The sequence below is a fragment of the Puma concolor genome, chromosome A2 (assembly GCF_028749965.1).
Source record: "Puma concolor isolate L17-30 chromosome A2, mPumCon1.1.hap2, whole genome shotgun sequence".
In the NCBI taxonomy this organism is placed as follows: domain Eukaryota; kingdom Metazoa; phylum Chordata; class Mammalia; order Carnivora; family Felidae; genus Puma; species Puma concolor.
In genome coordinates, this window is record NC_141668.1 from 6,651,389 (window position 1) to 6,677,551 (window position 26,163).

At 43.9% G+C, this 26,163-nt stretch overlaps 3 protein-coding genes across 4 annotated transcripts in view; 2 read left to right on the plus strand and 1 right to left on the minus strand.

The window, feature by feature from the left end:
* Positions 1–26,163, plus strand: part of LOC147582945 (GTPase IMAP family member 7-like) — a 252,532-nt gene that overhangs the window by 171,313 nt on the left and 55,056 nt on the right. The window lies entirely within an intron of this gene.
* LOC147582951 (GTPase IMAP family member 7-like) overlaps positions 1–26,163 on the minus strand; it is a 226,695-nt gene that overhangs the window by 43,614 nt on the left and 156,918 nt on the right. The window lies entirely within an intron of this gene.
* On the plus strand, positions 23,851–25,889 carry LOC147582954 (GTPase IMAP family member 7-like). The gene has a single exon (XM_086686567.1). The coding sequence runs from the start codon at positions 24,458–24,460 to the stop codon at positions 25,331–25,333; it is 876 nt and encodes a 291-aa protein (XP_086542693.1). The 5' UTR covers positions 23,851–24,457; the 3' UTR covers positions 25,334–25,889.

Consider the following 26,163-nt stretch of genomic DNA (forward strand, 5'->3'; position numbering starts at 1 on the left):
CAAGGGCGCAGTTCTGCTCTGTCTGCTTCGCCAGCCCTGTGTCCCACTCACTCCCCTTCTGGGTCAGCTGCTCTGCAGAGGACAGGTTTCAGGGCCTTTCCAGCCCACCTGTGCACTCACCCCCATGACCACTCCTTCTCTCCCACGTTTCTGTGTGAGTCCTGTCTCTGCTCCACTATCCATTTCAAATGCTACCTCTTCATGGCGACACCTGGCTATTGCAAGTGACCTTGCTGTGTCCCATGGGCAGCACACAAGGACAAGCAAAGGGAAGGGTTGATTGATAGCTTGTCTCTGACCCGTTAGATGACAGGTTTGTCTTCTGCGTAACGCCCCTTTTGGCTCCCCAAAGCCCTTGGTAGAGTTGATCCCACAGGTCTTATGTGAGTAGTGATCTTGTGTGTAAAAATTAGCAAACTCCCATAACTGACTGCACAGCAGAACTGAAGAAACAGCCAGAAGATTCAGTGCAAAGAACAAGAATTTAGCTAAAGCAAGAAGTCCTTATCGATGATGAAAATGACCAAGTGTGCTCTAGGAAATCCACTGGACTCCTGGTCCCTATGGGACTTCCCAAAGGTTTGCAATGGTTTGGGATGGGATTTGAAAAATTCTTCCAGAGTTTCTGAAAGCTGACATCTGGCGTTTAGAGGCTTGGAGTCATTGATTGATGTAGAACATGGAGACTCCTAGCCATCTTCAATGCGATTAGATATTATGTAATCCCCTGCTTCCTGAACCTGCTGCCTTTTGGAAGTATCTATGGGAGTTTAAAATATATATTTGACCTTTTGTTTCATAGATCTGTACTTTTTTTTTTTTATATATGGAATTTATTGTCAAATTGGTTTCCATACAACACCCAGTGCTCATCCCAAAAGGTGCCCTCCTCAGTACCCATCACCCACCCTCTCCTCCCTCCCACCCCCCATCGACCCTTAGTTTGTTCTCATTTCTCAACAGTCTCTTATGCTTTGGCTCTCTCCCACTCTAACCTCTTTTTTTTTTTTTTTTTTGTTCCCCTCCCCCATGGGTTTTTCTTAAGTTTCTCAGGATCCACATAAGAGTGAAACCATATGGTATCTGTCTTTCTCTGTATGGCTTATTTCACTTAGCATCACACTCTCCAGTTCCATCCACGTTGCTACAAAAGGCCATATTTCATTTTTTCTCATTGCCACGTAGTATTCCATAGTGTATATAAACCACAATTTCTTTATCCATTCATCAGTTGATGGACATTTAGGCTCTTTCCATAATTTGGCTATTGTTGAGAGTGCTGCTATGAACATTGGGGTACAAGTGCCCCTATGCATCAGTACTCCTGTGTCCCTTGGATAAATTCCTAGCAGTGCTATTGCTGGGTCATAGGGTAGGTCTATTTTTAATTTTCTGAGGAACCTCCACACTGCTTTCCAGAGCGGCTGCACCAATTTGCATTCCCACCAACAGTGCAAGAGGGTTCCCGTTTCTCCACATCCTCTCCAGCATCTATAGTCTCCTGATTTGTTCATTTTGGCCACTCTGACTGGCGTGAGGTGATATCTGAGTGTGGTTTTGATTTGTATTTCCCTGATAAGGAGCGACGCTGAACATCTTTTCATGTGCCTGTTGGCCATCCGGATGTCTTCTTTAGAGAAGTGTCTATTCATGTTTTCTGCCCATTTCTTCACTGGGTTATTTGCTTTTCGGGTGTGGAGTTTGGTGAGCTCTTTATAGATTTTGGATACTAGCCCTTTGTCCGATATGTCATTTGCAAATATCTTTTCCCATTCCGTTGGTTGCCTTTTAGTTTTGTTGGTTGTTTCCTTTGCTGTGCAGAAGCTTTTTATCTTCATAAGGTCCCAGTAATTCACTTTTGCTTTTAATTCCCTTGCCTTTGGGGATGTGTCGAGTAAGAGATTGCTACGGCTGAGGTCAGAGAGGTCTTTTCCTGCTTTCTCCTCTAAGGTTTTGATGGTTTCCTGTCTCACATTCAGGTCCTTTATCCATTTTGAGTTTATTTTTGTGAATGGTGTGAGAAAGTGGTCTAGTTTCAACCTTCTGCATGTTGCTGTCCAGTTCTCCCAGCACCATTTGTTGAAGAGACTGTCTTTTTTCCATTGGATGTTCTTTCCTGCTTTGTCAAAGATGAGTTGGCCGTACGTTTGTGGGTCTAGTTCCGGGGTTTCTATTCTATTCCATTGGTCTATGTGTCTGTTTTTGTGCCAATACCATGCTGTCTTGATGATGACAGCTTTGTAGTAGAGGCTAAAGTCTGGGATTGTGATGCCTCCTGCTTTGGTCTTCTTCTTCAAAATTACTTTGGCTATTCGGGGCCTTTTGTGGTTCCATATGAATTTTAGGATTGCTTGTTCTAGTTTCGAGAAGAATGCTGGTGCAATTTTGATTGGGATTGCATTGAATGTGTAGATAGCTTTGGGTAGTATTGACATTTTGACAATATTTATTCTTCCAATCCATGAGCAGGGAATGTCTTTCCATTTCTTTAAATCTTCTTCAATTACCTTCATAAGCTTTCTATAGTTTTCAGCATACAGATCCTTTACATCTTTGGTTAGATTGATTCCTAGGTATTTTATGCTTCTTTGTGCAATTGTGAATGGGATCAGTTTCTTTATTTGTCTTTCTGTTGCTTCATTGTTAGTGTATAAGAATGCAACTGATTTCTGTACATTGATTTTGTATCCTGCAACTTTGCTGAATTCATGTATCAGTTCTAGCAGACTTTTGGTGGAGTCTATCGGATTTTCCATGTATAATATCATGTCATCTGCAAAGAGCGAAAGCTTGACTTCATCTTTGCCAATTTGACACCTTTGATTTCCTTTTGTTGTCTGATTGCTGATGCTAGCACTTCCAGCACTATGTTAAACAACAGCGGTGAGAGTGGGCATCCCTGTCATGTTCCTGATCTCAGGGAAAAAGCTCTCAGTTTTTCCCCGTTGAGGATGATGTTAGCTGTGGGCTTTTCATAAATGGCTTTTATGATCTTTAAGTATGTTCCTTCTATCCCGACTTTCTCAAGAGTTTTTATTAAGAAAGGGTGCTGGATTTTGTCAAAGGCCTTTTCTGCATCGATTGACACGATCATATGGTTCTTCTCTTTTTTTTTGTTAATGTGATGTATCACGTTGATTGATTTGCGAATGTTGAACCAGCCCTGCATCCCAGGAATGAATCCCACTTGATCATGGTGAATAATTCTTTTTATATGCCGTTGAATTCGATTTGCTAGTATCTTATTGAGAATTTTTGCATCCATATTCATCAGGGATATTGGCCGGTAGTTCTCTTTTTTTACTGGGTCTCTGTCTGGTTTAGGAATCAAAGTAATACTGGCTTCATAGAATGAGTCTGGAAGTTTTCCTTCCCTTTCTATTTCTTGGAATAGCTTGAGAAGGATAGGTATTATCTCTGCTTTAAACGTCTGGTAGAACTCCCCTGGGAAGCCATCTGGTCCTGGACTCTTATTTGTTGGGAGATTTTTGATAACCGATTCAATTTCTTCGCTGGTGATGGGTCTGTTCAAGCTTTCTATTTCCTCCTGATTGAGTTTTGGAAGAGTGTGGGTGTTCAGGAATTTGTCCATTTCTTCTAGGTTGTCCAATTTGTTGGCATATAATTTTTCATAGTATTCCCTGATAATTGTTTGTATCTCTGAGGGATTGGTTGTAATAATTCCATTTTCATTCATGATTTTATCTATTTGGGTCATCTCCCTTTTCTTTTTGAGAAGCCTGGCTAGAGGTTTGTCAATTTTGTTTATTTTTTCAAAAAACCAACTCTTGGTTTCATTGATCTGCTCTACAGTTTTTTTAGATTCTATATTGTTTATTTCTGCTCTGATCTTTATTATTTCTCTTCTTCTGCTGGGTTTAGGCTGCCTTTGCTGTTCTGCTTCTAGTTCCTTTAGGTGTGCTGTTAGATTTTGTATTTGGGATTTTTCTTGTTTCTTGAGATAGGCCTGGATTGCAATGTATTTTCCTCTCAGGACTGCCTTCGCTGTGTCCCAAAGCGTTTGGATTGTTGTATTTTCATTTTCGTTTGTTTCCATATATTTTTTAATTTCTTCTCTAATTGCCTGGTTGACCCACTCATTCGTTAGTAGGGTGTTCTTTAACCTCCATGCTTTTGGAGGTTTTCCAGACGTTTTCCTGTGGTTGATTTCAAGCTTCATAGCGTTGTGGTCTGAAAGTATGCATGGTATGATTTCAATTCTTGTAAACTTATGAAGGGCTGTTTTGTGACCCAGTATATGATCTATCTTGGAGAATGTTCCATGTGCACTCGAGAAGAAAGTATATTCTGTTGCTTTGGGATGCAGAGTTCTAAATATATCTGTCAAGTCCATCTGATCCAATGTCTCATTCAGGGCCCTTGTTTCTTTATTGATCGTGTGTCTAGATGATCTATCCATTTCTGTAAGTGGGGTGTTAAAGTCCCCTGCAATTACCACATTCTTATCAATAAGGTTGCTTGTGTTTATGAGTAATTGTTTTATATATTTGGGCGCTCCGGTATTCGGCGCATAGACATTTATAATTGTTAGCTCTTCCTGATGGATAGACCCTGTCACTATTATATAATGTCCTTCTTCATCTCTTGTTACAGCCTTTAATTTAAAGTCTAGTTTGTCTGATATAAGGATGGCTACTCCAGCTTTCTTTTGGCTTCCAGTAGCATGATAAATAGTTCTCCATCCCCTCACTCTCAATCTAAAGGTGTCCTCAGGTCTAAAATGAGTCTCTTGTAGACAGCAAATAGATGGGTCTTGTTTTTTTATCCATTCTGATACCCTATGTCTTTTGGTTGGCGCATTTAGTCCATTTACATTCAGTGTTATTATAGAAAGATATGGGTTTAGAGTCATTGTGATGTCTGTATGTTTTATGCTTGTAGTGATGTCTCTGGTACTTTGTCTCACAGGGTCCCCCTTAGGATCTCTTGTAGGGCTGGTTTAGTGGTGACAAATTCCTTCAGTTTTTGTTTGTTTGGGAAGACCTTTATCTCTCCTTCTATTCTAAATGACAGACTTGCTGGATAAAGGATTCTCGGCTGCATATTTTTTCTGTCTAGCACACTGAAAATCTCGTGCCAATTCTTTCTGGCCTGCCAAGTTTCAAAAGAGAGATCAGTCACGAGTCTTATCGGTCTCCCTTTATATGTGAGGGCACGTTTACCCCTTGCTGCTTTCAGAATTTTCTCTTTATCCTTGTATTTTGCCAGTTTCACTATGATATGTCATGCAGAAGATCGATTCAAGTTACGTCTGAAGGGAGTTCTCTGTGCTTCTTGGATTTCAATGCCTTTTTCCTTCCCCAGTTCAGGGAAGTTCTCAGCTATTATTTCTTCAAGTACCCCTTCAGCACCTTTCCCTCTCTCTTCCTCCTCTGGGATACCAATGATGCGTATATTATTTCTTTTTAGTGTATCACTTAGTTCTCTAATTTTCCCCTCATATTCCTGGATTTTTTTATCCCTCTTTTTCTCAGCTTCCTCTTTTTCCATAACTTTATCTTCTAGTTCACCTATTCTCTCCTCTGCCTCTTCAATCCGAGCCGTGGTGGTTTCCATTTTGTTATGCATTTCGTTTAAAGCGTTTTTCAGCTCCTCGTGACTGTTCCTTAGTCCCTTGATCTCTGTAGCAAGGGATTCTCTGCTGTCAGCTATACTGTTTTCAAGCCCAGCGATTAATTTTATGACTATTATTCTAAATACACTTTCTGTTATATTATTTAAATCCTTTTTGATCAGCTCATTAGCTGTTGTTATTTCCTGGAGATTCTTCTGAGGGGAATTCTTCCGCTTGGTCATTTTGGATAGTCCCTGGCATGGTGAGGACCTGCAGGGCACTTCCCCTGTGCTGTGGTGTATAACTGGAGTTGGTGGGCGGAGCCGCAGTCAGACCTGATGTCTGCCCCCAGCCCACCGCTGGGGCCACAGTCAGACTGGTGCGTGCCTTCTCTTCCCCTCTCCTAGGGGCGGGATTCACTGTGGGGTGGGGTGGTCTGTCTGGGCTACTTGCACACTGCCAGGCTTGTGATGCTGGGAATCTGGCGTCTTAGCTGGGGTGGGTAGGCAAGGTGCACAGGGGCAGGAGGGGCAGGCTTAGCTTGCTTCTCCTTAGGTGATCCACTTCAGGAGGGGCCCTGTGGCAGCAAGAGGGAGTCAGATCCGCTGCCGGAGGTTTGGCTCCGCAGAAGCGCAGAGTTGGGTGTTTGCGCGGAGCGAGCAAGTTCCCTGGCAGGAACTGGTTCTCTTTGGGATTTTGGCTGGGGGATGGGCGGGGGAGATGGCGCTGGCGAGCGCCTTTGTTCCCCACCAAACTGAGCTCTGTCGTCCGGGGGCTCAGCAGCTCTCCTTCCCTTTGTCCTCCAGCCTTCCCGCTTTCTGAGCAGAGCTGTTAACTTATGACTTCCCAGACGCTAAGTCGCGCTTGCTGTCGGAACACAGTCCGTCAGGCCCCTCCGCTTTTTGCAAGCCAGACTCGGGGGCTCTGCTTGGCCGGCGAGCCGCCCCTCCGCCCCGGCTCCCTCCCACCAGTCCGTGGAGCGCGCACCGCCTCGCCGCCCTTCCTACCCTCTTCCGTGGGCCTCTCGTCTGTGCTTGGCTCCGGCAACTCCGTTCTGCTAATCCTCTGGTGGTTTTCTGGGTTATTTAGGCAGGTGTAGGTGGAATCTAAGTGATCAGCAGGACGCGCGGTGAGCCCAGCGTCCTCCTACGCCGCCATCTTCCTCAAGGAGATCTGTACTTTAATAAGAAAAAAGGGGGTGCCTTTGTGGCTCAGTCTGTTAAGTGTCTGACTCTTAATTTTGGTTCAGCTTATGATTTCATGGTCAGTGGGTTTGAGCCCCTCATCAAGCTCTGTGCTGATAGCAGGGAGACGGCTTGGGATTCTCTCTCCTTCTTCATCTGTGCCTCCCCTGCTCACATGTCTGTTTCAAAAACAAACAAACAAACAAACAAACAATAAACTTAAAAAACGGTATCTCTCTCCCTCCTCCTGAGGGATTTCTTTTTTTTTTTTAATTTGTTTTTATTGTTTACTTATTTTCTTGAGAGACGGTGAGACAGAGCATGAGCAGGGAAGGTTCAGAGAGAGAGAGAGGGAGATGAAGAATCCAAAGCAGGCTCCAAGCATTGAACTGACAGCACAGAATCCATCCCAGGGCTCAAAGCTTAATGGACCAAGCCACCGAGGCACCCTCCCCAACCCCCTGAGTGATTCTAATGCATCAGGTCCCTGCTCTGAGTTTCTGGGCCATTCATCCTGTCCAAGCCCTTCACTTATAGCCAGTGTGTGGGTTGAAGCTGGCTCCCAGCGCACAGAGCCCTGGGCAACTTGGGCGGGGGACGGGATGTGCAAGGACACACAAGCACGTGTACTGCAGAGGTCTGAAGACCATGTTCATAACTGTTGCTGGCTCCTGCAAGTCCCTGGGGGTGCACAGGGCTGAGGAGGTGGAGGGTGTGAGTGGGGTTCGGCTCACAGACACGATTTCCACTCTGCGATGTGTTCTGAGGTTAGACTCACTTGTTTGTCCTCAGAAATGTCTCTCTCCTTGGCTGCACATGCCCTCAGAGGGAGTGTCTGCAGCCTTCTCCAGCGTGCTCAGCCCTGACAGTGCTTCTAGCAAACACCTTTCTGACCAGGCGAGGAGCATGGCAGGACGAAGTATGTAGTCCCAAGTAAAAGTGTGCACACTCCACGGCTGGAGAAGATGCTTACCATTTCTTCTTCCCTTGCTTGTTCTGAAACTCAGAGCTCCCCTGAAAAGCCTGCAAGGGTGAAGTTATTCTTTGTAGATCCTGCTCCCCTTCCTATGAGGTAGTAGAATGCAGGCGCCCACTCAGTGAGCTGCAACCAGGCCCTGAACTCCTTACAGCCCTCCTACCCGCCCCCACTTCCTCCACTCCCCTCTGCCCCAGGTGGCTCCCTTCCTCCCCGTGTGTGCTCATCTTCTAGCAGAAGTGGTGACAGGCCCTGCTGTTGGCTGCAGAAACCCGGGACCTGGTGCTGTGCCTTGGGTTGTGAGTACAGAGGCTGTTCCTGCCAGCACAGAGCAGGGAGGAAGTCTCAGAGCCCAGGGAGGGAGGGCCCAGTGGTGCTGATTTAAAGGGACAGGACATGGGCCAGGTGGGCCAGTGAGTGGTGCCTTTGAGTTCTTTTCACTGCGCAACCCACCCCCTGCTTGGGACTGTGCTGATCCTTTCCGAAGGTCGCTGTGGCACCACATCTTGTTCCCGGGAGGGGCTGTAACCTCAGTGAAGGGCAGTTTAGATTTCTGAGGCCTGTGCTCAGTTTTGGCCCTGCCCACTACTCTTATATCCAGTTGCCGTTTGCTTTTTGGGTGTTCTCCTAGAAAATGGCCTCTTGAGAGTCTCCTTCCCCAGGAATCAGGGAGGAATCCTTGACTGGACATCAGTGTGGACAAGGCCACCAATGTGGTCCTCTCTGCCATCTCCTCATTCCTAAAGAAAAAGAGGTCTTTTCAGCTGTTAAAGATCAGACAGCAGGAAGAGGATGGAATTTTCATAGGAGACTTAGTCTGGCCTCAAGTTGGTATCTCTGACCCAAGTGTCTGTTTCTCCTCTCAGGAGGTCATGAGAGAGGAAAATAGCCAGACAATTTGTGGAGAGAAGGCTACAACAGCGTATGGTGCTATGTGCCCCGGACCTAGTTTGTTCTGGAATCAACTCTGCGATCTTGCCCAACTCACAGTTTCTGGAGTCAACTCTCCCCGTGTGTAGTGAGGGCTTTCAGTTAACCTGAAGCTAATGCTCTGGGGCCTGATTTTTAGCCAGTCTTGCCAGTTCATTCTCTCTAGTGAAGATACCTAACCCATGGCCCTCCACCTTATCCCCCCACACCCTATCCAGCTTTATTGAGATATAACTGAAATGTAACACTGTGTAATTTTAAAGGGTGCAATGTGTTGATTTGATACACTCTATATTGCAAAATAATTGTCACCACAGTATTATTAGCTAACACCTGCATCACATCACATATTTACCATTACTCTTGTTTTGAGTGAGAACATTTAAGATCATCTACTCTCTTGTAACTATTAAGGTATGATACACTGGGATGAGCTATAGTCACTCTGCTGCACGTTAGATCCCCACAACTTAATCATCTTATAACTGGAACTTTGTAGTCTTTGACCAATGTCTCCCCACCCCCCCCATCCCAAGCACCTGGTCACCACTGTTCTACTCTCCATTTCTATCAGTTTGGCTTTTTAAAATTCCACATAAAAGTGATATCATACAGTATTTGTTTTTCTCTGTTCGACATGTTTCGCTTACGATAATGCCCTCAAGTTCGACCCTGTTGTTGCAAATGACAAGATGTTCCTCTTTCTTTTCACAGAACCCATAGTTGGACCCTTAGGTTGCTTCCACATCTTGGGTAGTGTGAGCAATGCTGCAGGGAGCTTGTGAGTGCAGATCTTTCTTTGAGATCTTGCTTTCATTTCTTTTGGATAAATACCCAGAAGTGGGATTGCCGGATCAAATGTAATTCTACCTATAATTTTTGGAGGACCGTCCATACTGTTTTCCACAGTGGCTGCACCAATTTGCGTCCCATGCACAGTGCACAAGGCTTCCCTTTTCTCCACATCTTCCCTAACACTTGTTACCTCTTGTCTTCTTGATGATAGTCATTCTAACAGGTGTGAGGCGATACCTCATTGTGGTTTTGATATGCGTTTCCCCTGATGATGGTGATACTGAGCACATCTCCATGCACCTATGTGCCACCTGTGTGTCCTCTTTGGGAAAATGCCTGTTTGGTTCCTCTGTCCTTTTTAAATAAATTGCTCGGATTTTGCTATTAATTTTATGAGTTCTTTATGTATTTTGGGTATTAACCCTTTATCAAATATATGATTTGCAAATACTTTCTCCCATTCAGTGGGCTGCCTTTTTGTTATGTTGATGGTTTCCTTTGCCAGGCAGAAGCTTATTAGTTGGATGTAATCTCACTTGATCATTTTATCTGTCGCTGCCTTTGCTTTTGTGGTCAAACCCAAAAAATTATTGTCAAGACTGATGTAAAGGATCTTACCCCCTGTTATACTCTAGGATTTCAAGTCTCTGAGATTTATTGAGGCTCATTTTATGTCCTATTGGTCATATTTAGGAGAACGTTCTCTGTGTACCTGAACAGAATGCATAATCTACTTCGTTGGGTAAAGTGCTCTAGTGTTAGGTCTAGTTGGTTTATCTGTGGGTCACATCTTCTGTTTCTGTTTTGACCTTCTGATTAGCTGTGGTACGCGGTGTTCAACGTGGACATTGAAGTCTACAGCTTGTTGTTGAATTGTCTATTTCTCCTTGACGCCCGTTATTTTTTGCTTCCTGTGTTTGGGGCTCAATTGTGAAGTTCATGTGTGTTTATAATTATTACATCTTCAAATTCACTGAATCTTTGTTCTGCCCATTGAAATCTATCGTTGAGCTCCACTAATAAAATTTTCATTTCAGTCATATTTTTACGCTGCATAATTTCTATTTTGTTGTTTAAAAAAGCAATTTCTGTATTCTTATGGACACACAGACAGCAGCAAATCAAGGCCTAGAAAGGCAGAAAGGGAATCAGTATCCAGATTCACTACACCATGTTACCTCAAATACCCAGTTTTTAACAACACCTGAAGATGTACAAGGAAACAGGAAGGTGTGACCCATATACTGGAAAAACTGAGGCCACAGGAATTGCCTGGCAGAGGCCCTGGATATTGGATTCAGAGACAGGGCTTCCAAAGAGCAATTCTAAGCATGTTGGAAGAACTGAAGGAAATCAGTGTGAAAACTCCCACCACTGGTACCATACTTGATGAAAGGCTGAGAGCTTTGCCCCTGTGATCAGAGATAAGACAAGGATATCTGCTCTGGTCGCTTCACTGCAACTTTGTGCAGGGGGTTTGCGTGTTTGGCTGGACTCTCCTGGTGAAGTCTGCTTCCCCTGCAGGGTGAAACCTCTGGTGTCTCTCCTCAGAGGCTGCAGCCTGGGCCTGCACAGTCCCGGGAGGTGACAGTTGTCTTAGCCCCACTCTCCGTCTTTCCCTAACCACTCTGTCTGTCCATACTATACCCGGCGGTTAAACCTACTGACCTCCAGCTGATTCCTCTCAAGATACTGTTCTTTTGCTGAAAGGCTGAGTGGACAGGGAGCCCCAGCTTCTTGGCCACAGCTCCCAGAATGCAGTTTCCTTCCAGAGGAGCTGAGTGTGTGTTGGAAGGGAGGAAGCAGCTTATGGTAAGTGTCACAGACTCACTGTTCTTACTACTATTTAGTAGACTTTTTTTTTTAATAGGTGTTTCTTCCTTTGCTGAATGATCTTAGAACAACTTTAAGAGACTTTAATATATTTTTAAAAATATATACGTTGCACCACTTATGGCTGTCCCACCAGTACTAGGTCTGTAGGGTTCCTCCAGGACATATGGAAGCCTGTCTTACTTTTGGGTCAAACTCTGGCCACATTGCCAACCCTCCCCTTCTTCCTTCCTGCTGGCTGCCTGGAGTTTGCCTTGTTTTGTCTTCCCCTTGTGGTGTCTTATTATAGTTAAACGAAACAGCGTGAAAAGGGAGCCAGGCAGCAGTTACCACCATCTTACAGACAGCCGTCTTTATACGGAGTCCTGCTGTCTGACTAACTGCAGATATGGTGAACTTGCAGAGGGTGAGAGAGATGCTGGCCTCTCCCTGTATTTCCAAAGAGTCATTTATATTCTTTAACAGCTTGGACATGAGTCATTTCAGTGCCACTTTCTTTTTTTTTTTTTTTATTTTTTTTTTTTATTTTTGGGACAGAGAGAGACAGAGCATGAACGGGGGAGAAGCAGAGAGAGAGGGAGACACAGAATCGGAAACAGGCTCCAGGCTCCGAGCCATCAGCCCAGAGCCTGACGCGGGGCTCGAACTCACGGACCGCGAGATCGTGACCTGGCTGAAGTCGGACGCTTAACCGACTGCGCCACCCAGGCACCCCTTCAGTGCCACTTTCAAGTTCTATTTCTTCCTGCTGAATAAATAATAGTCAAAAATAATAAAGCTGCTTGGCTGTTTGTTAGCTATTTATGTTTTGAGTGAACAATTGTTAAAACGTGGGGGGACGTGGGTGGCTATTTGCTTGAGCATCTGACTCCTGGTTTCAGTTCAGGTCATGATCTCACTGTTTGTGAATTCAAGCACTGCGTCGGGCTCTGTGCTGGCAAGGAGTGAGCTTGGGATCCTCTCTCTCCTCTTTATCTGTCCCTCCCCTCCTCACTCTCTCTCTCTCTCTCTCAAAATTAATAAATAAACTTTAATCAATGAATCAATCAGTGAACAAACAACCAGTAGAAAAATTGGTCAAAATTTTGGAAGGTAGCAGCATCCGTGTGCACCTGTTCTAATATAGAGCAGAACTGACTTGTTTGGCCCACATCAGGGTCAAAAAAGCCAGCTGCTGTGATTTCTTTGAATCGGCCCTGGTTGGTGATTGCCAGGAAGACGTCCACCTCATCCTCAGGCCAGCACCAGCCTGGAGAGAGATGGGAAAAGAATCCTGTGCAGAGACCAGTGAGACCTCCATGCTGGGTTTCCTCCTTGGCCCTGCTTTCCTGCCCCAATCCCTTTTGAGCACAAGAGCAGCCACAAATGAGAAGACATGAACCTGTGACCTCACCTCTGTGGCCTGATGAGTAAGACAGACTCGGGAGAGGTGAGGCAGGAAATTGCTAGGGCTGAGGTGAGATGTCTGGATTTCTGTGCACGAGTGAATTTACGAGAAATCACCCTGTTACCCATTTCTTGAAAATGGAAGAGACTGTGGGAAACAATAACAGAAAAAACTGTGCTGTGATCTGGTGCCATAAATATAACAGTCTCCTTTATCCCTCGTTAAAGATTTATTTACCGTGTTTATCATTTGTAATAAATCACTCGAGACACTCCACAAAGATGAGAGTGAAGCAATAAAAGATGTTAAGTTGAAACCAAAAGAAATAAATGAAGGTAACAGCAGAAACCGTGCCAACTTTGTTGTAAATCCCAGAGAGGGCAGATCACTGAAATCTGTCAGCTGGTCCTGGCAGCCTGTGAGTTCTTTCCCTGACCCCCATTCTCCTGAACTGCCTCTTCCACTGTTATTACTGAGGAATGGTTAAGAATCCAGGGGCCATCCAAGCAAAGGCTGTGGAGTTTGGTGGTTGGGTCTGGAAAGTCTAGGCAGATGAGTGAGGAAGGATGCTGTGTGTGTGGAGAGTAGCAGAGAAGTTGGGGTGAAACATGCCTGTGCCTTTGCTTCTTGTGTTCATGGCTGTTGGTGTTGGCTGGTAAATAAAGGTGATGTCCATAACCATCTGTAAGTGTCTATTACTGATGGCCCTTGGGACATCAAAGCCCTGGGGAAAGAAGGCACATACTCATATTCACACGTGGGCCCTCCAGCCAGGAGTCCTGGGACTGGGCCCTCCTCAAGGTCTCCCTTTGGGGACCACATGCCCCTGTTCCACCTGGAGATTTATAACTACAGCCAACAAACACCTGAGAAGTTGTGTGGGTAAGTGGACCCAGGCTCATGAATCATGCTGGGGGGGAGAGTCTTGGGATTCGTCCTCATTGGGAGAGGCCCAGATAGTCTCGCATGATGCTGTTCTGTAGGTGGCATTGAATTGAGACAATCTAGGACTTCTCATCCGTAAAGATACTGGGGCATATGGGGATTGTGTTTTTTTGGGGTCTGTTTGTGTTTGGGATTTCTCCAAGCCATAGATCTTGATCGTGGCAGAATCAGGCCCACACACTTTTCCACTGACTGATTTTCATATATTAAGGAGCCATTTTTGCTGATTAAGAGAAAATAGTCCTTTTGTGCGGTGTTGGTATTCTGTAAGAGTGAGGGATTTATTGTTGCTGCTGGGACCGGGGTCCGCTTTTACCTCTGACCCCCCAGCTCATGGCACCCTGACAGTCTGCCTGTTTGCCTTAAGAGTTCAGGAGGCCCTAACCGCACTCCCAGGCCTTAAATTCCTGTGTGTCTCTTTATTTTTTTTTTTATTTTATTTTTAAAAAAAAATTTTTTTTCCAACGTTTATTTATTTTTGGGACAGAGAGAGACAGAGCATGAACAGGGGAGGGGCAGAGAGAGAGGGAGACACAGAATAGGAAACAGGCTCCAGGCTCTGAGCCATCAGCCCAGAGCCCGACGCGGGGCTCGAACTCACGGACCGCGAGATCGTGACCTGGCTGAAGTCGGATGCTTAACCGACTGCGCCACCCAGGCGCCCCAACCTGTGTGTCTCTTTAAAAGAAACAATTGTTAGCTTTTGTTTTGGTGTTGTATAATTGTTTCCTAAAAGAGAATTCTTTAGAGGACTGAAATCTAAATTCTGAGAAAGCTCCAAGCTCTCTCTCATCAGGGAGACCCGGGGTCTATCTGGGCCAGAAATGTGGCGGGAATGAGGAAGAATGTAGTCTAGAAGATTTGCCCTGTTCATACCATGCCACAGAAGGGGAGACATTTGGGTTTCTCAGATGATGGCACAAGAAAGCAGGCAGGGGCAAGGTGGAGGGGACATACTGGATGCCTAACACTGCACGACAGGTTGTCCAAACTCCAGTTGAAACAGCTGAGACATGGATTGTGTGGTAGCTCCTGGAGTCCAAAGTCAAGATGCCAGAAGAGGCGTGCGCTCTCTGAAGCCTTGAGGGGAGGACCTTACCTGCTTCTTCCCGGGCTCTGCTGGCAGCTGGCCATCTTGGTGCTCCTTGGCTGGAGACAGGCTACCACTCTCTCTCCTCACGCATTTCATTAGAAGCAGCAAGGAGAGACCAGGCCACATCTTTCACATTGTTCTCGGAATTCTCCTCAGCTAAATATTCAGGTTCATCACTTACATGGTCTACTCTCCACCCAGCAGCCCACCTCAGTTTAGCCCGCCTCCCTGCCCCCTGCCCCCTGCCATTTTATAGCAAGTGCCATCGTCCTTCCAATGTCCAGCAGCGTGGTCCCCACCTCTCTCTGGGACCTCATCAGAAAGTGACCTTGATGTTCATCCTACCACCGACATCCTCTTAGGCCTTTCTTTTTATCATGTACCTCACAATTCTTCGAGCCTCCATGCATTACTCAATTTCAAAACGACTCCTACATTTTAGGTAATTACCAGAGCAGGACCCTACTTCTTGGCCTTAAAATCTATATTAGTTCCCCCAGGAGCTGCTGTAACAAATGACCACAAACTGTTGCTTAAAGAGCAGAAACTTACTGTCTCATTGTTATGGCCACTGTCTCACTGGCACAGGCTACAAGTGCCAAACTGAGACGTTCGCAGGGCCATACTCTCCATGAAGTCTCTGGGGAAGGATCCTTCTTTGCTGCGTCTTAGCTTCTGGTGCTGGCTGGCCTGCTTTGTTCTTTGCCTTCTAGGTGCTTCACTCGAATCTCTGCCTCTTTTGTCACATGGTGTTCTCTGTGTGTATCTGTGTGTAAACTTCTCTCACTGTGAATGAAACGATTCCAGGCATTGGAGTAGGGCTCAACCTTAACTTCATGACATGACATCACAGAGACCGTGCTCCAGAGAAGGTCACATTCTCAGGTACCCAGTGGGGAGAAACCAGGAAACCTTGAGCGATATCCACTTAAAACAGGTTGATACAAAGTAGAAGTGACTAGATTTATTTAGCTCTAAGACAGAAGGTGCCAGAATCCCTAACACCCAACATGATGGTATTTGGGGTTACCTAAGTGGGTTTCCATGAGTTCATGAATCTGGGGTCCTCTTGACGGGATTTGTGCCCTTGTAAGAAGAGATAGCAGAGAGTTGCTTCCTCGCTCCATCATGTATGGACACGATGAGACGGTGCCATTCGCATATCAGGAAGTGAGCCTTCCCCAGGGAAACAAGTTTGCTGGCACATTGGGCTTGTGTTGCCCAGTCTCCAGAACTGTGAGAAATGAATTCCTCTTGTTCCTGCTCCCAGGCTGTGGTATTATGGTTATGCAAGCTGATTAAGACAGCATCTCTGATATGTACGTGAGCCTTAGAGGGGTAATCTATGAGACTAGTATAGAAGGTTCTATTACTACTTCTAACTAATACCTAGTGATCACTGTGGCTTGAGTACCACTTCATATGTACAAATTTATCTGGTTTCACAATGACCGTCTGAAGTAAGTATTCCATTTTAAAGATTAGGGAAGTGAGTTGCAGAGAGGTTAACTGACCCAAATGTGGCAGGCTGAATGGTGGCCCCCGAAAGATGGCCACACTATAATCCCCAGAGCCTGTGAATGTTACCTTATTCCATAAGCATCTTTGCAGATGTGATTAAGTTAATGACTTTGAGATGGGGAGATTATTCTGGATTATCTGGGTGGGCCCCAGATGTAATCAGAAAGGTTCTTCTAAGGAGAGGCAAGAAGGCAATGTGAGATTGGTGTGATGTGGCCACAAGCCCAGGACAGCTGGCAGCTTCTAGAAGATGTAAGAGGCAAAGGATGGATTCTCTCCTGGAGCCTCCAGAAAGAACCAGCTCTGCAAGACCTTGATTTTATCTCCATAAGACTAACTCCATGCTTTTGTACTCCATAACTGTAGAAGATGAAGTTTATATTGTTTTCAGCTACTAATGTTTTAGGAATTTGCTATGGAGGCAATAGGAAACGGATCCACCAAGGTTCCAAAGACGATATGTAGAAGAAACAGGACAATGGGGAACGATTCTTTTAAACTACAGTTAGTATTTCTGCACTATTTTAATAAGTTGAGCTTTGAGATTATCTAGATCTGAGCAGCAGAAAACACCCTGAGCCCCACAAGAAGACTCCTACAGAATTCAAAGAATGTCTCTTAATGACCTCACACCTTTTGAAAATTCATTATATCCACATTTCTGCGTGTGTGTGTGAATTGGAAAGAATCAAAGGAAAACATAAAAAAGGAAGCTGTGGCTTTGTCCACATTTATCTCTCTGCTTCTGACTATGTGTAAGGAGCAAGATCCTGGGTTCAAAGTTCTGTTTCTGGAGTTGCAGGAGGAGACAAGCTGTGGAGAGGCCTGTGGCTCACAGCATAGGTGCAAGTGGAAGGAAGCCCTCAATGATCAGGAGCGTGGCTAAGTGAACAATACAGATAGGGGGCTACACTGCTTCTATGCAGAATCTTGTAGAAGGAGATCACTCCTAACTTAGGGCTCAGGATGGGACTGATGGGGGCCACATGCTCCTTTTTGACCAAGGATCACAAGGCTGTTACCATTTGAGACCCGCATCTGATTTCTTGTGGCATCCATGGATTCTGTGTCAACTAGTCTCCTGTTCCCTCTAGGGAACTTAACAGCGTACCTGAGCATAATACCTGGAGAAGCAATTAGCTAACCATGAAAACATCCAAAGACAAGTTTCACTCAAGGAATATGTAGCTTGAAATGAAAATAGGAAATGGTAGAGATATTTTGGGGAGGACATATGATTCTAGCTCTCCTCTAGACTTTTATGAATGTAGCCTCATCAAGACCAAGTTCATGGGTATGTGACCCGTGCCGTTGCGCAGGGCCCTGTACTTAGAAGGGTTTACTGTTCTATTGATGTCATCTTGAAATTCTTAATTTTTTTTTTGTTTGTTTTTGACAAAGGGCCTGGCATATTCCTTTTGTGCCAGACTTTGCAAATTACATAGCTGGTCCCCATCTGTGTCTTTATTGCAAGTTGGAAAACAGTTACCTGGGGCCCTCCACGTCATTAGCACCAATAACTGGTCTAATGATATGGACCAATAATATAGTATTAATACAATAATTTCCAAATCTAGCTGCTTCCCTCCATGGGTTGCCACCCCATTGTCCACTACTTCCTGCCACATTTCATTCTCTTAGTACCCACCTTCAAGTGTGAGCATCAAGTAATCCCATGTCTCAATGTAGTGAACAAAAATGTATAATCAAAAACCTTATAATTTTATGATGATGCAAGAGACAATTGGAAGAGCTGGTCAACCATGAGAGGTTTGACCATCTGCCTTTCATCTCAAAGTTTCCAGAGCAGGTTGGAATGGATGCACTGGCTAAATCTGGGAAAATCTACCTGTGCCTGGGTCTGGGGTAGAGGAAAGTAGGAAGGTTGTAGGGGAAAGTTTGATCTCCTCCCTGGGTGCATCTTTTCTTGTCAGGTCATGCATATTTTGGGGCTTGAAAGAACCATATGAAGAAAACTAGAGAAGGTGTATGGTCATTGGAAGACTTTTTCCAGGCCACATCTTCCTTTTTTTCTCTTGGCTCCCAATGCTTTAGACTCTTGGCTTTGTACCTGAAGGCTGGTAAATTTTTAATGAGTAACTTGAGACCTTCATGAAAGACTCTCATGAAAACCCATATGATACAATACTGGGAAGTATCTCAGGCTCTAAATTTGGACACATCTAACCATATATTTGAGTTTCTTCTTCCTAGAATCACCCCAGAGTCTCCCACGCCATGCAGGGAAGATGATCCAACACCATGCCTGGCTCTGTGTGCATGATTTGGGTCATGTAATAAGGGCCTTTGGGATCCACCAGTATAACCCCAAACAACAAACATAGGTTTGGAAAATTTGGTGTGAGAGCAGGCACATGGAGAAAAAGCTTACACCTTTGGAGAACAATGGGGAACTCAGCTCCTTCAAAACAAGGTGAGCCTGGCCTCAGAGCAATGGAACCGTGAGGGGCAGCAGGACATAGGGGTGTGCATGGGTGTGGGTTCTGGTCCTAGAAGGGACCGGGTACTGTGCCAGCAGCCCAGCAATGAGGATGCTACCACAGGGGTCTTGGTAGAAGGTAGGGTGGGACTGAGGAGATTGAGTGGCCCATGTCCACACGTCTCCTATTTATCAGGACAAACTTGCTGAACAGCATATCTTCCATCAGTTGCTGTCATGACAGAGTGAGTGCTGCCTGACACCCCATCTATTTCCCTTAGTGGGAAACTAGTGTCCTCAAGGCAGGTCTTTAGAGCTGGAAGGCAATTTAGAGACAAGTCTGGCCCAATCCCTCTCTTTCGTGAAAGAAAATCTGAATCCCAGACAGTGTGCATGTGGTTTTATCAAATTCCCCGGGATACCCAGGTCACAAATGGCACAGGAAGTCTAGAATTCAGCTGGCGGTGTCCTTTGCCACATTTAAGGAGAGAAATGGTATGATCGACAGTGTGACAGAGGAGGTAAGGAAGGGGTGCCTTGGGGAGAGAATGAGCTATTCTATAGAAAACAAATGTGCATGAAGCCCTTTGGTTGCCTTCCCTAATTCCAGGGGTGCTACCAGTTCACATTTCTGGACAGAGAGTGATCTACCTCCCCTGGCCTCCCATGATCTATTTCTGATCCAATGTAAACAGAAATGTAGAATCAAGGACCTGAGAAGGAACCAGGAAGAGGCCAGAGCTTGCAAGGGTTATGCATGAGCGTAGGGGTCAGATATACTTTGCATTGGATCCCTCCTCTGCCCAAAGCCCATTAGCGCAGTGACCTTGGGCAACTTTCTCAGCATTTCTGAGCCCCATCTATTTCCTCATTTAAAAAATTAGAGTGGGGGCGCCTATCTGACTCTGTGGGAAGAGCATGGGACTCTTGATCTCAGGGTTGTGAGTTCGAGCCCCACACTGGGTGTAGAGATAAATTAATTAAATAATTAATACACTTCAAACATTAGAATACTAAAAATTACTAGAATACTAAAAATTGTATCATTTTATCAGTAAATATTTACATATGTATGTCTGGGAGATAAAGGTCATTAAAATATACCATGATCAGACTTCAGAAAGCAACTAGAATTTTTAAACAATTACCAGGTGTATTCCAATCCCCAGATTGTCTCATAGATTTTAAAATTGAAATCAGGGGTGCCTGGGTGGCTCAGTCGGTTGTGTGTCTGACTTCGGCTCAGGTCATGATCTCACAGCTCGTGAGTTCGAGCCCCGAGTCGGTCTCTGTGCTGACAGCTCAAAGCCTGGAGCCTGCTTCTGCTTCTGGGTCTCCCTCTCTCTCTGCCCCTAACCCACTAGCATTCTGTCTCTTTCTCTCTCAAAAATAAATAAACATTAAAAAAAAATTTTTTTTTAAATGAAATCAGCTCCAAATACGGTTCATAAATTGCAATTCTTTCATATCTCTTAAGTTTAATTTGATAAATAAGTTTTCACCTTTCTGTTTCTTTTTGTAAAATGTTTCTTTTAAAGAAACGGTTGATCTTTGTCCAAGAGAATTGGACAGTGTACATTTTGCTCGTTAAATCCTCAAGACGTCATATGACATGTTCTTCTAGTTTCAGTGTTTGTATAAATTTAAATTTAAGGAGAGGCTTGATCAGATTAAGGCTTGCCTGGTTATTTGGGTGGCAATATTTCATAGGTGCAGTTGTAAACGTCCATCAGAAGGCACCTCATATATTCTGTCTCTTTCTGTTATGTAGCAGACAGTAATGATAGCCTAGAGTAACTTTGTTTCATTAACGGTCGCAAATTATAATATTATAATTCTATCATTCTTTCTTCATTTATTGCATGGCATAATCCTTTAAAAAGAAAGTTCCCCTGAATCATACTTTCATTTCCATAAGGTGTAGTGAATAAGACAAAAGGAATGCTTGATTCTTTTTTGTCCATGTTCAGACTGATGACATCATTTCCCAGCATACCCCAAAGAGAACACTTCACTTCTTTTGCGATGTTGGTATTGTTATGAATTCATGAACTTCAACATATTTGATGAATTTTAATCCATTGAAATTATTATTCTCATTGGTACTCAAATTACCCCATCTCTGTCCAGTCAGCCTCTTCAAGTTGGCTCTGTAGTCCTTTCAGTGAGATCCAAAAATTGTTTTTTGAAAGTGATCTCTGCACCCAATGTGGGGCTAGAACTCATGAACGTGGGATCCAGAGATGCATGCTGTATTGACAGAGCTAGCCAGGCATCCCACGGTCTGAGTAGTTTTTGATAGCATCCCCACTTTCTAGTATGACTAGATAGTCTAGGATCCACTTGCACGTTTCTTGGCCCAGATCTAGAATCGGTACGTTCTCCTAAGATTCTTAATGTTTTTGGTGGGAAATGGCATTTGAAGGGCACAGTATGGGTGCTAAGGGTGTTCATTGCCACTGGGTTTGTCCTTGGGCTTCAAAACTACACATGTGCACAAAAAGCTAAGTATAGGACAGGATTCCTGAAAGCAATTTAAGATTTTCTTGACGTTTTTTCCCCCTATTTGGCCTTACACTATATCCCATTAGGACATTAGCCAATGAAGCAACTGCATTTTCAAGTTTCTTTGGCGTGGACAACTGCCCACTCGGCCTCTCTATTAGCTCAACTGGCTGTAAAACAAATGCGGAACGCTGTATTCATGTTCAGCTTTTTTTTGTACAAATGAAAAATCCTCTTTGAATGTATTTCAGCCATCAACAGCAGGTACACATGTAGGTTTTTCATAAGGGAAAAGAGCTGTAATTCGAACTCTCAAAAAGAAGGAAGTACATGCTTTCAAGACAAATCTATGAAATCGAAGTATATTCAAAGTAGTTTCCACCTTCTACCCTGACCCCCACCTTATTCTTCCCATCTGTCTGTCAGCAATGTCTTTGTGGCGGTTCAGATGATCTGCCATTGCTTTTTCATGTGCATGAAATATACGTTGTATTTTGTACCTACAGTTCATGTTCCTCCCCACTAGAGAAATGACAGTAAACTAAATATTTTCTTCGTTTTGCCTTTTTTTTTTTTTTTTTTTTTTTTTTTTGCTTAGTGAAATATCCTGGACATCTCTCCATCCTGGCATAGAGAGGTATTTCTTATTCCTTTCTACAGTTGGATAGTACATCACTGTGTGTATATACCTTAGTTTATTCAACCAGACTCCTACTGGTGGGTATTTGGTGGATTTTTTGTCTTTAATTATTACAAATAGTGACACAGAGAATAAACATATGCCGAATCTTTTCCTGTGTTTTTGTCAGTGTAGCTCTGGGACATAAGGAAGGGGAACTTCTTCCTCTACCCTTCAAGGTCTTCCAGCTGCACTAAGAATTACATTCACTTGAGGCAGATTAACAAGAGAAAAAAAAGCAGTGGGCACACATGCTCAGTAATGAATCTAAGACCTAGAGAATTGACCAAGGCAGGCAGTTTTTATACTTTTTAGGCAAAGAGACGATGGATCTGTGAGGGATTGACAAAACAGGGAAAACTTAACTTTGGGAGCATCGGTTAGGGAGGAATTCTAAGGGGACTTTGGGCTGGGGTAGTAAATTAGTAGAAAGTAGCGGGCTGTTTATACAGTCTTCTTGGCTCTAAATCTCCCACCCCTTGTCATAAGGGTGTTTCTTTACCTCCTGGGACAGGAAGGGCACATTTTACACGGGAGATTTGTTTCCTGCTTGCAGGGGGACAGAAGAGGGTCTTAGTAATCTTCCCACACAGGCTGTATCTTAAGTTACTTTTATTTAAAATAGTCAGTATTCCCGGGGCGCCTGGGTGTCTCAGTCGGTTGAGCGTCCGTCTTCGCTCAGGTCATGATCTCCACAGTTCGTGGGTTCCAGCCCCGTGTCAGGCTCTGTGCTAACCGATTTTTGGAGCCTGGGGCCTGCTTCAGATTCAGTGTCTTCTTCTCTCTCTGCCCCTCCCCCGCTCACGCTTTGTCTCACTCTGTTTCTCCAAAATAAATGTAAAATTAAAAAAAAAAAATAGTCTGTATGCCAACATTGCACGTTTAGGGGTGATCTGCCCTTTACCACTACAGGCATAAATCCTAAAATTGGGACTCACAATCCAAGAATAAATGTATATGTAATTTGTATGATATTGCTAATTTCTCCTCTGTAGGTTTTAGACTGTTTTTCAATTTCATTAGCCATGGAGAAGAGAACCTGTATCCTCTAAACCTTTACTGACTGATTATAGCAGCAAATTTTTGGATTTTTGCCAAATCCATAAGTGGAGAAATAGTATCTCAGTGTAATTTTAATTTACTATATTTAGTTATTTTCTTTTCCTATGTTGGATTTATTTTTCTCTACTTTAAGGGAGTGTTCATATATTTTTACATAGTTGAGGAGCATTGGCATTTCTTTTTTTTCTTTGAACTGTCTATTCCTATGTCTTGCTCCATTTTCTATCGAGCTGTTGGAATTTGCCTCTCTGCTTTTAGGTATTCTTTGTGTAAGGGGAGAATTAACCCTCTTTGATATAATCTGACATTCGTATTTTAATTGTTTGTGATGTTCGTTGTCTCCCATTGTCTTTTAGGTCTTTATGTAGTGAGATGTATGAATCCTTTTCCTTACAATCTTTCAAATCTTAGAAAGAGTTGCCCCACCCCTAGGTTACAAAGGATTTGTCTGAGTTTCTTCTAGTATTTATGTGGATTGATTTTTAGTGTTTATATTTCTAATGTATTTGGCAAGTGAATGGCGTGTAGATGTGGGTGCAGTTTTGTCTTTTTCTGTGTGGTTTTGTAGTTATCCCAATGCTGGTTATTAGTCCATCTTTCTCCCCATTGCTGTGAGATGCTGCTTTACAGAAGATAAATGTAACGTAATACATTTAACTGGATACTCATGAATATAGTAGACCAATTAGGACTATTTCTGAATTGTTTGTTTTTGTTTTCTGTTCTGTCTCTGTTCACACACATGTCATACTGCCTTATTATAGGGGTAAAATATTTTACTATCTGGTAGAGATGGCCCTCCCTCATCGTTCTTCTCTTTTTGACTCTACAGGCTAATTTTCTTTCTTCATTCATCCAAATGAACGTAATAGTCAACTCTATTAGCTGCAAAGAAAAAATGGTAACAAATTTGTTAAAGTTTATATTTCTATAAAATCACATTAAAGAAGTATCTGTTAAAACAGCATTGAATTTGGGGAAATGTCTGTTCTGCATCAAACTATTTTTCTTCTTAACTCTACTAAAGGGGATGTATTGTAACAATCCATATTCTCATATTGAACCACCCTACTCTTTCTGAAATAAATCACATTTAATTATGGGGTATTACTTTTTAGTGTCTGACAATTTATTTGGGATTTTTGCATTAGTATTCGCAAATGAGACATGTCTGTAGCTTTACTTATTGGTGAAATCTTTGTTAAACTTTGGGATCAATATCATACTTGTGGCATAGAATGAACAGGAAAGATTTCCTTCTGTTTTAAGTCATCAGGAATAGTTTAAGAAAGGTTAAGTGAGATCCCCATGAAACCATCTGGACCTGGTACTCTTTTGTAGGGGAACTCTTTAACTACTTTGTTGTTTCTTCCATGGTGATTGAATTGTTTCATCTTTTTGTCTTTATGGGACCAACATGGATAGTACACTACTGCAGGTTTTCATGGAGAAACACAAAGGAGATAAGAGGAATGTGATGGTTTCCACTTACCTTTGTTGACTCTTTTTCTTCTCCTTCCCTTTTTTACCACATGGCAGACCCTCAGGACAACACTCTGAGGATTGTTTTGGTGGGGAAAACTGGAAGTGGGAAGAGCGCAATGGGAAACACCATCCTGGGGACTAGAGCCTTTGAGTCTAGAGTTTCTCCCCATGCTGTCACCGTCAAGTGTCAAAAATCATCCAAGGAATGGAAGGGGAGAAAACTTCTTGTTGTTGACACCCCAGGGCTCTTTGACACCAAGGAGACCCTGAATACCACGTGCAGGGAAATCAGCCGGTGTGTCCTCTACTCCTGCCCTGGGCCCCACGCCATCGTCTTGGTCATCCATCTGGGCCACTACACAGATGAAGAGCAGAAGACCGTGGCATTGATCAAGGCTGTCTTTGGGAAGCCAGCCTTGAGGCACATGATCGTGTTGTTCACTCGCAAAGATGACTTGGAGGACAAGAGCCTGAGTGACTTCTTGGAAGATTCAGATGTGAAGCTAAAAAACATCATCAGAGAGTGTGGGAACCGCTGCTGTGCCTTCAACAATAGAGCCTCAGAGGCCAAGAAGGAAGCTCAAGTGCAGGAGCTGGTGGAGCTGATAGAGGAGATGGTGCAGAGCAATGGAGGGGCTTACTTTACCGATGCCATTTACAAGGACACAGAGAAGAGGCTGAAGCAACTGGAAGAAGACCTGAGCAAGATCTACACCGATCAATTAAATAATGAAATTAAACTAGTAGAAAAGGAATATGCTGATAAATCACAGGAAGATCGGGAGGAAAAAATAAAATTGCTTAAGATGCGGTATGCTGAACAGTTAAAAAATATCAGGGAAGAAGCTGAGAAGGGCATATTTGAACATGCTTTAGATGGGATTAGGAGGGTGCTTTCAAAAATATGGCATACGTTTTGGTAGTAAAGTCCATTTCATTTTTCTTCTTAATTTATGATGATTTGCGATAGTGGTAGATTGTAGTTTCCATAGATAGCTGTGACAGTAGCTTCTACTTATTCTTCCTGTAACCTGACCCTGTTACTCCTGCAACTGAGTTGTGGGACCTGTGTCCTCTAACTTGGAGCTCGGCAGATCTGGGACCATTTCAATTAATAGCAGATGGTTGAAGCAACACCTTGTGACTCTAAGGTTACATATGGACAATGCTTCCTTGCCCTGTTGGGGTTCTTGCCCTTGGAACTTGACTGTCATGTTGTGAGAAAGCCCAGGCTGCCTCTTGAGAGGCCCCCATGCAGAGGGCCTGAAGTCACTGGCCCACTTCCCAGCTCACCTTTCATTTGTGACTCACACCAACTTGCCCGCCATGCAAATGAGGCAACACAGAAGCGGGCCCTCCAGCTGCCCCGCCATCTCAGGCGAAGTTGCAGAAAGCAAAGATGATCCATTCCCACTGAGTCCTGCCCAATGACAGCTTTATGAGAACAAATAAATGATGGTTTTTGTTTTTAACCACTGAGCTTCAGTATGGTTTGTTATGCAGCGAGAACTAACCAGAATGAAGCCTCTTCCCAGCTCTCAGTCCCCACCGCCTCCCCTTCCCACCTGTCCCTCTTCACACAAAGTTGGCATAATCAGGCAATGGCATATAGAGTTCAAAGACTCAGGAAATTCAAATCGGAAATCCTGCACATGTTAAGTGTCTGAACCACTGGTCACATGTGTCATTGCACTGCATGGTCACAAGTACTTTTTAGGGAGGTATTGGGTTTCTCTGGAAAGATTGTTCTGTG

Bases quoted from the DNA above. Each gene is read 5' to 3' on its own strand.
- LOC147582954 (XM_086686567.1), top strand. From the start codon at position 24,458: ATGGCAGACCCTCAGGACAACACTCTGAGGATTGTTTTGGTGGGGAAA.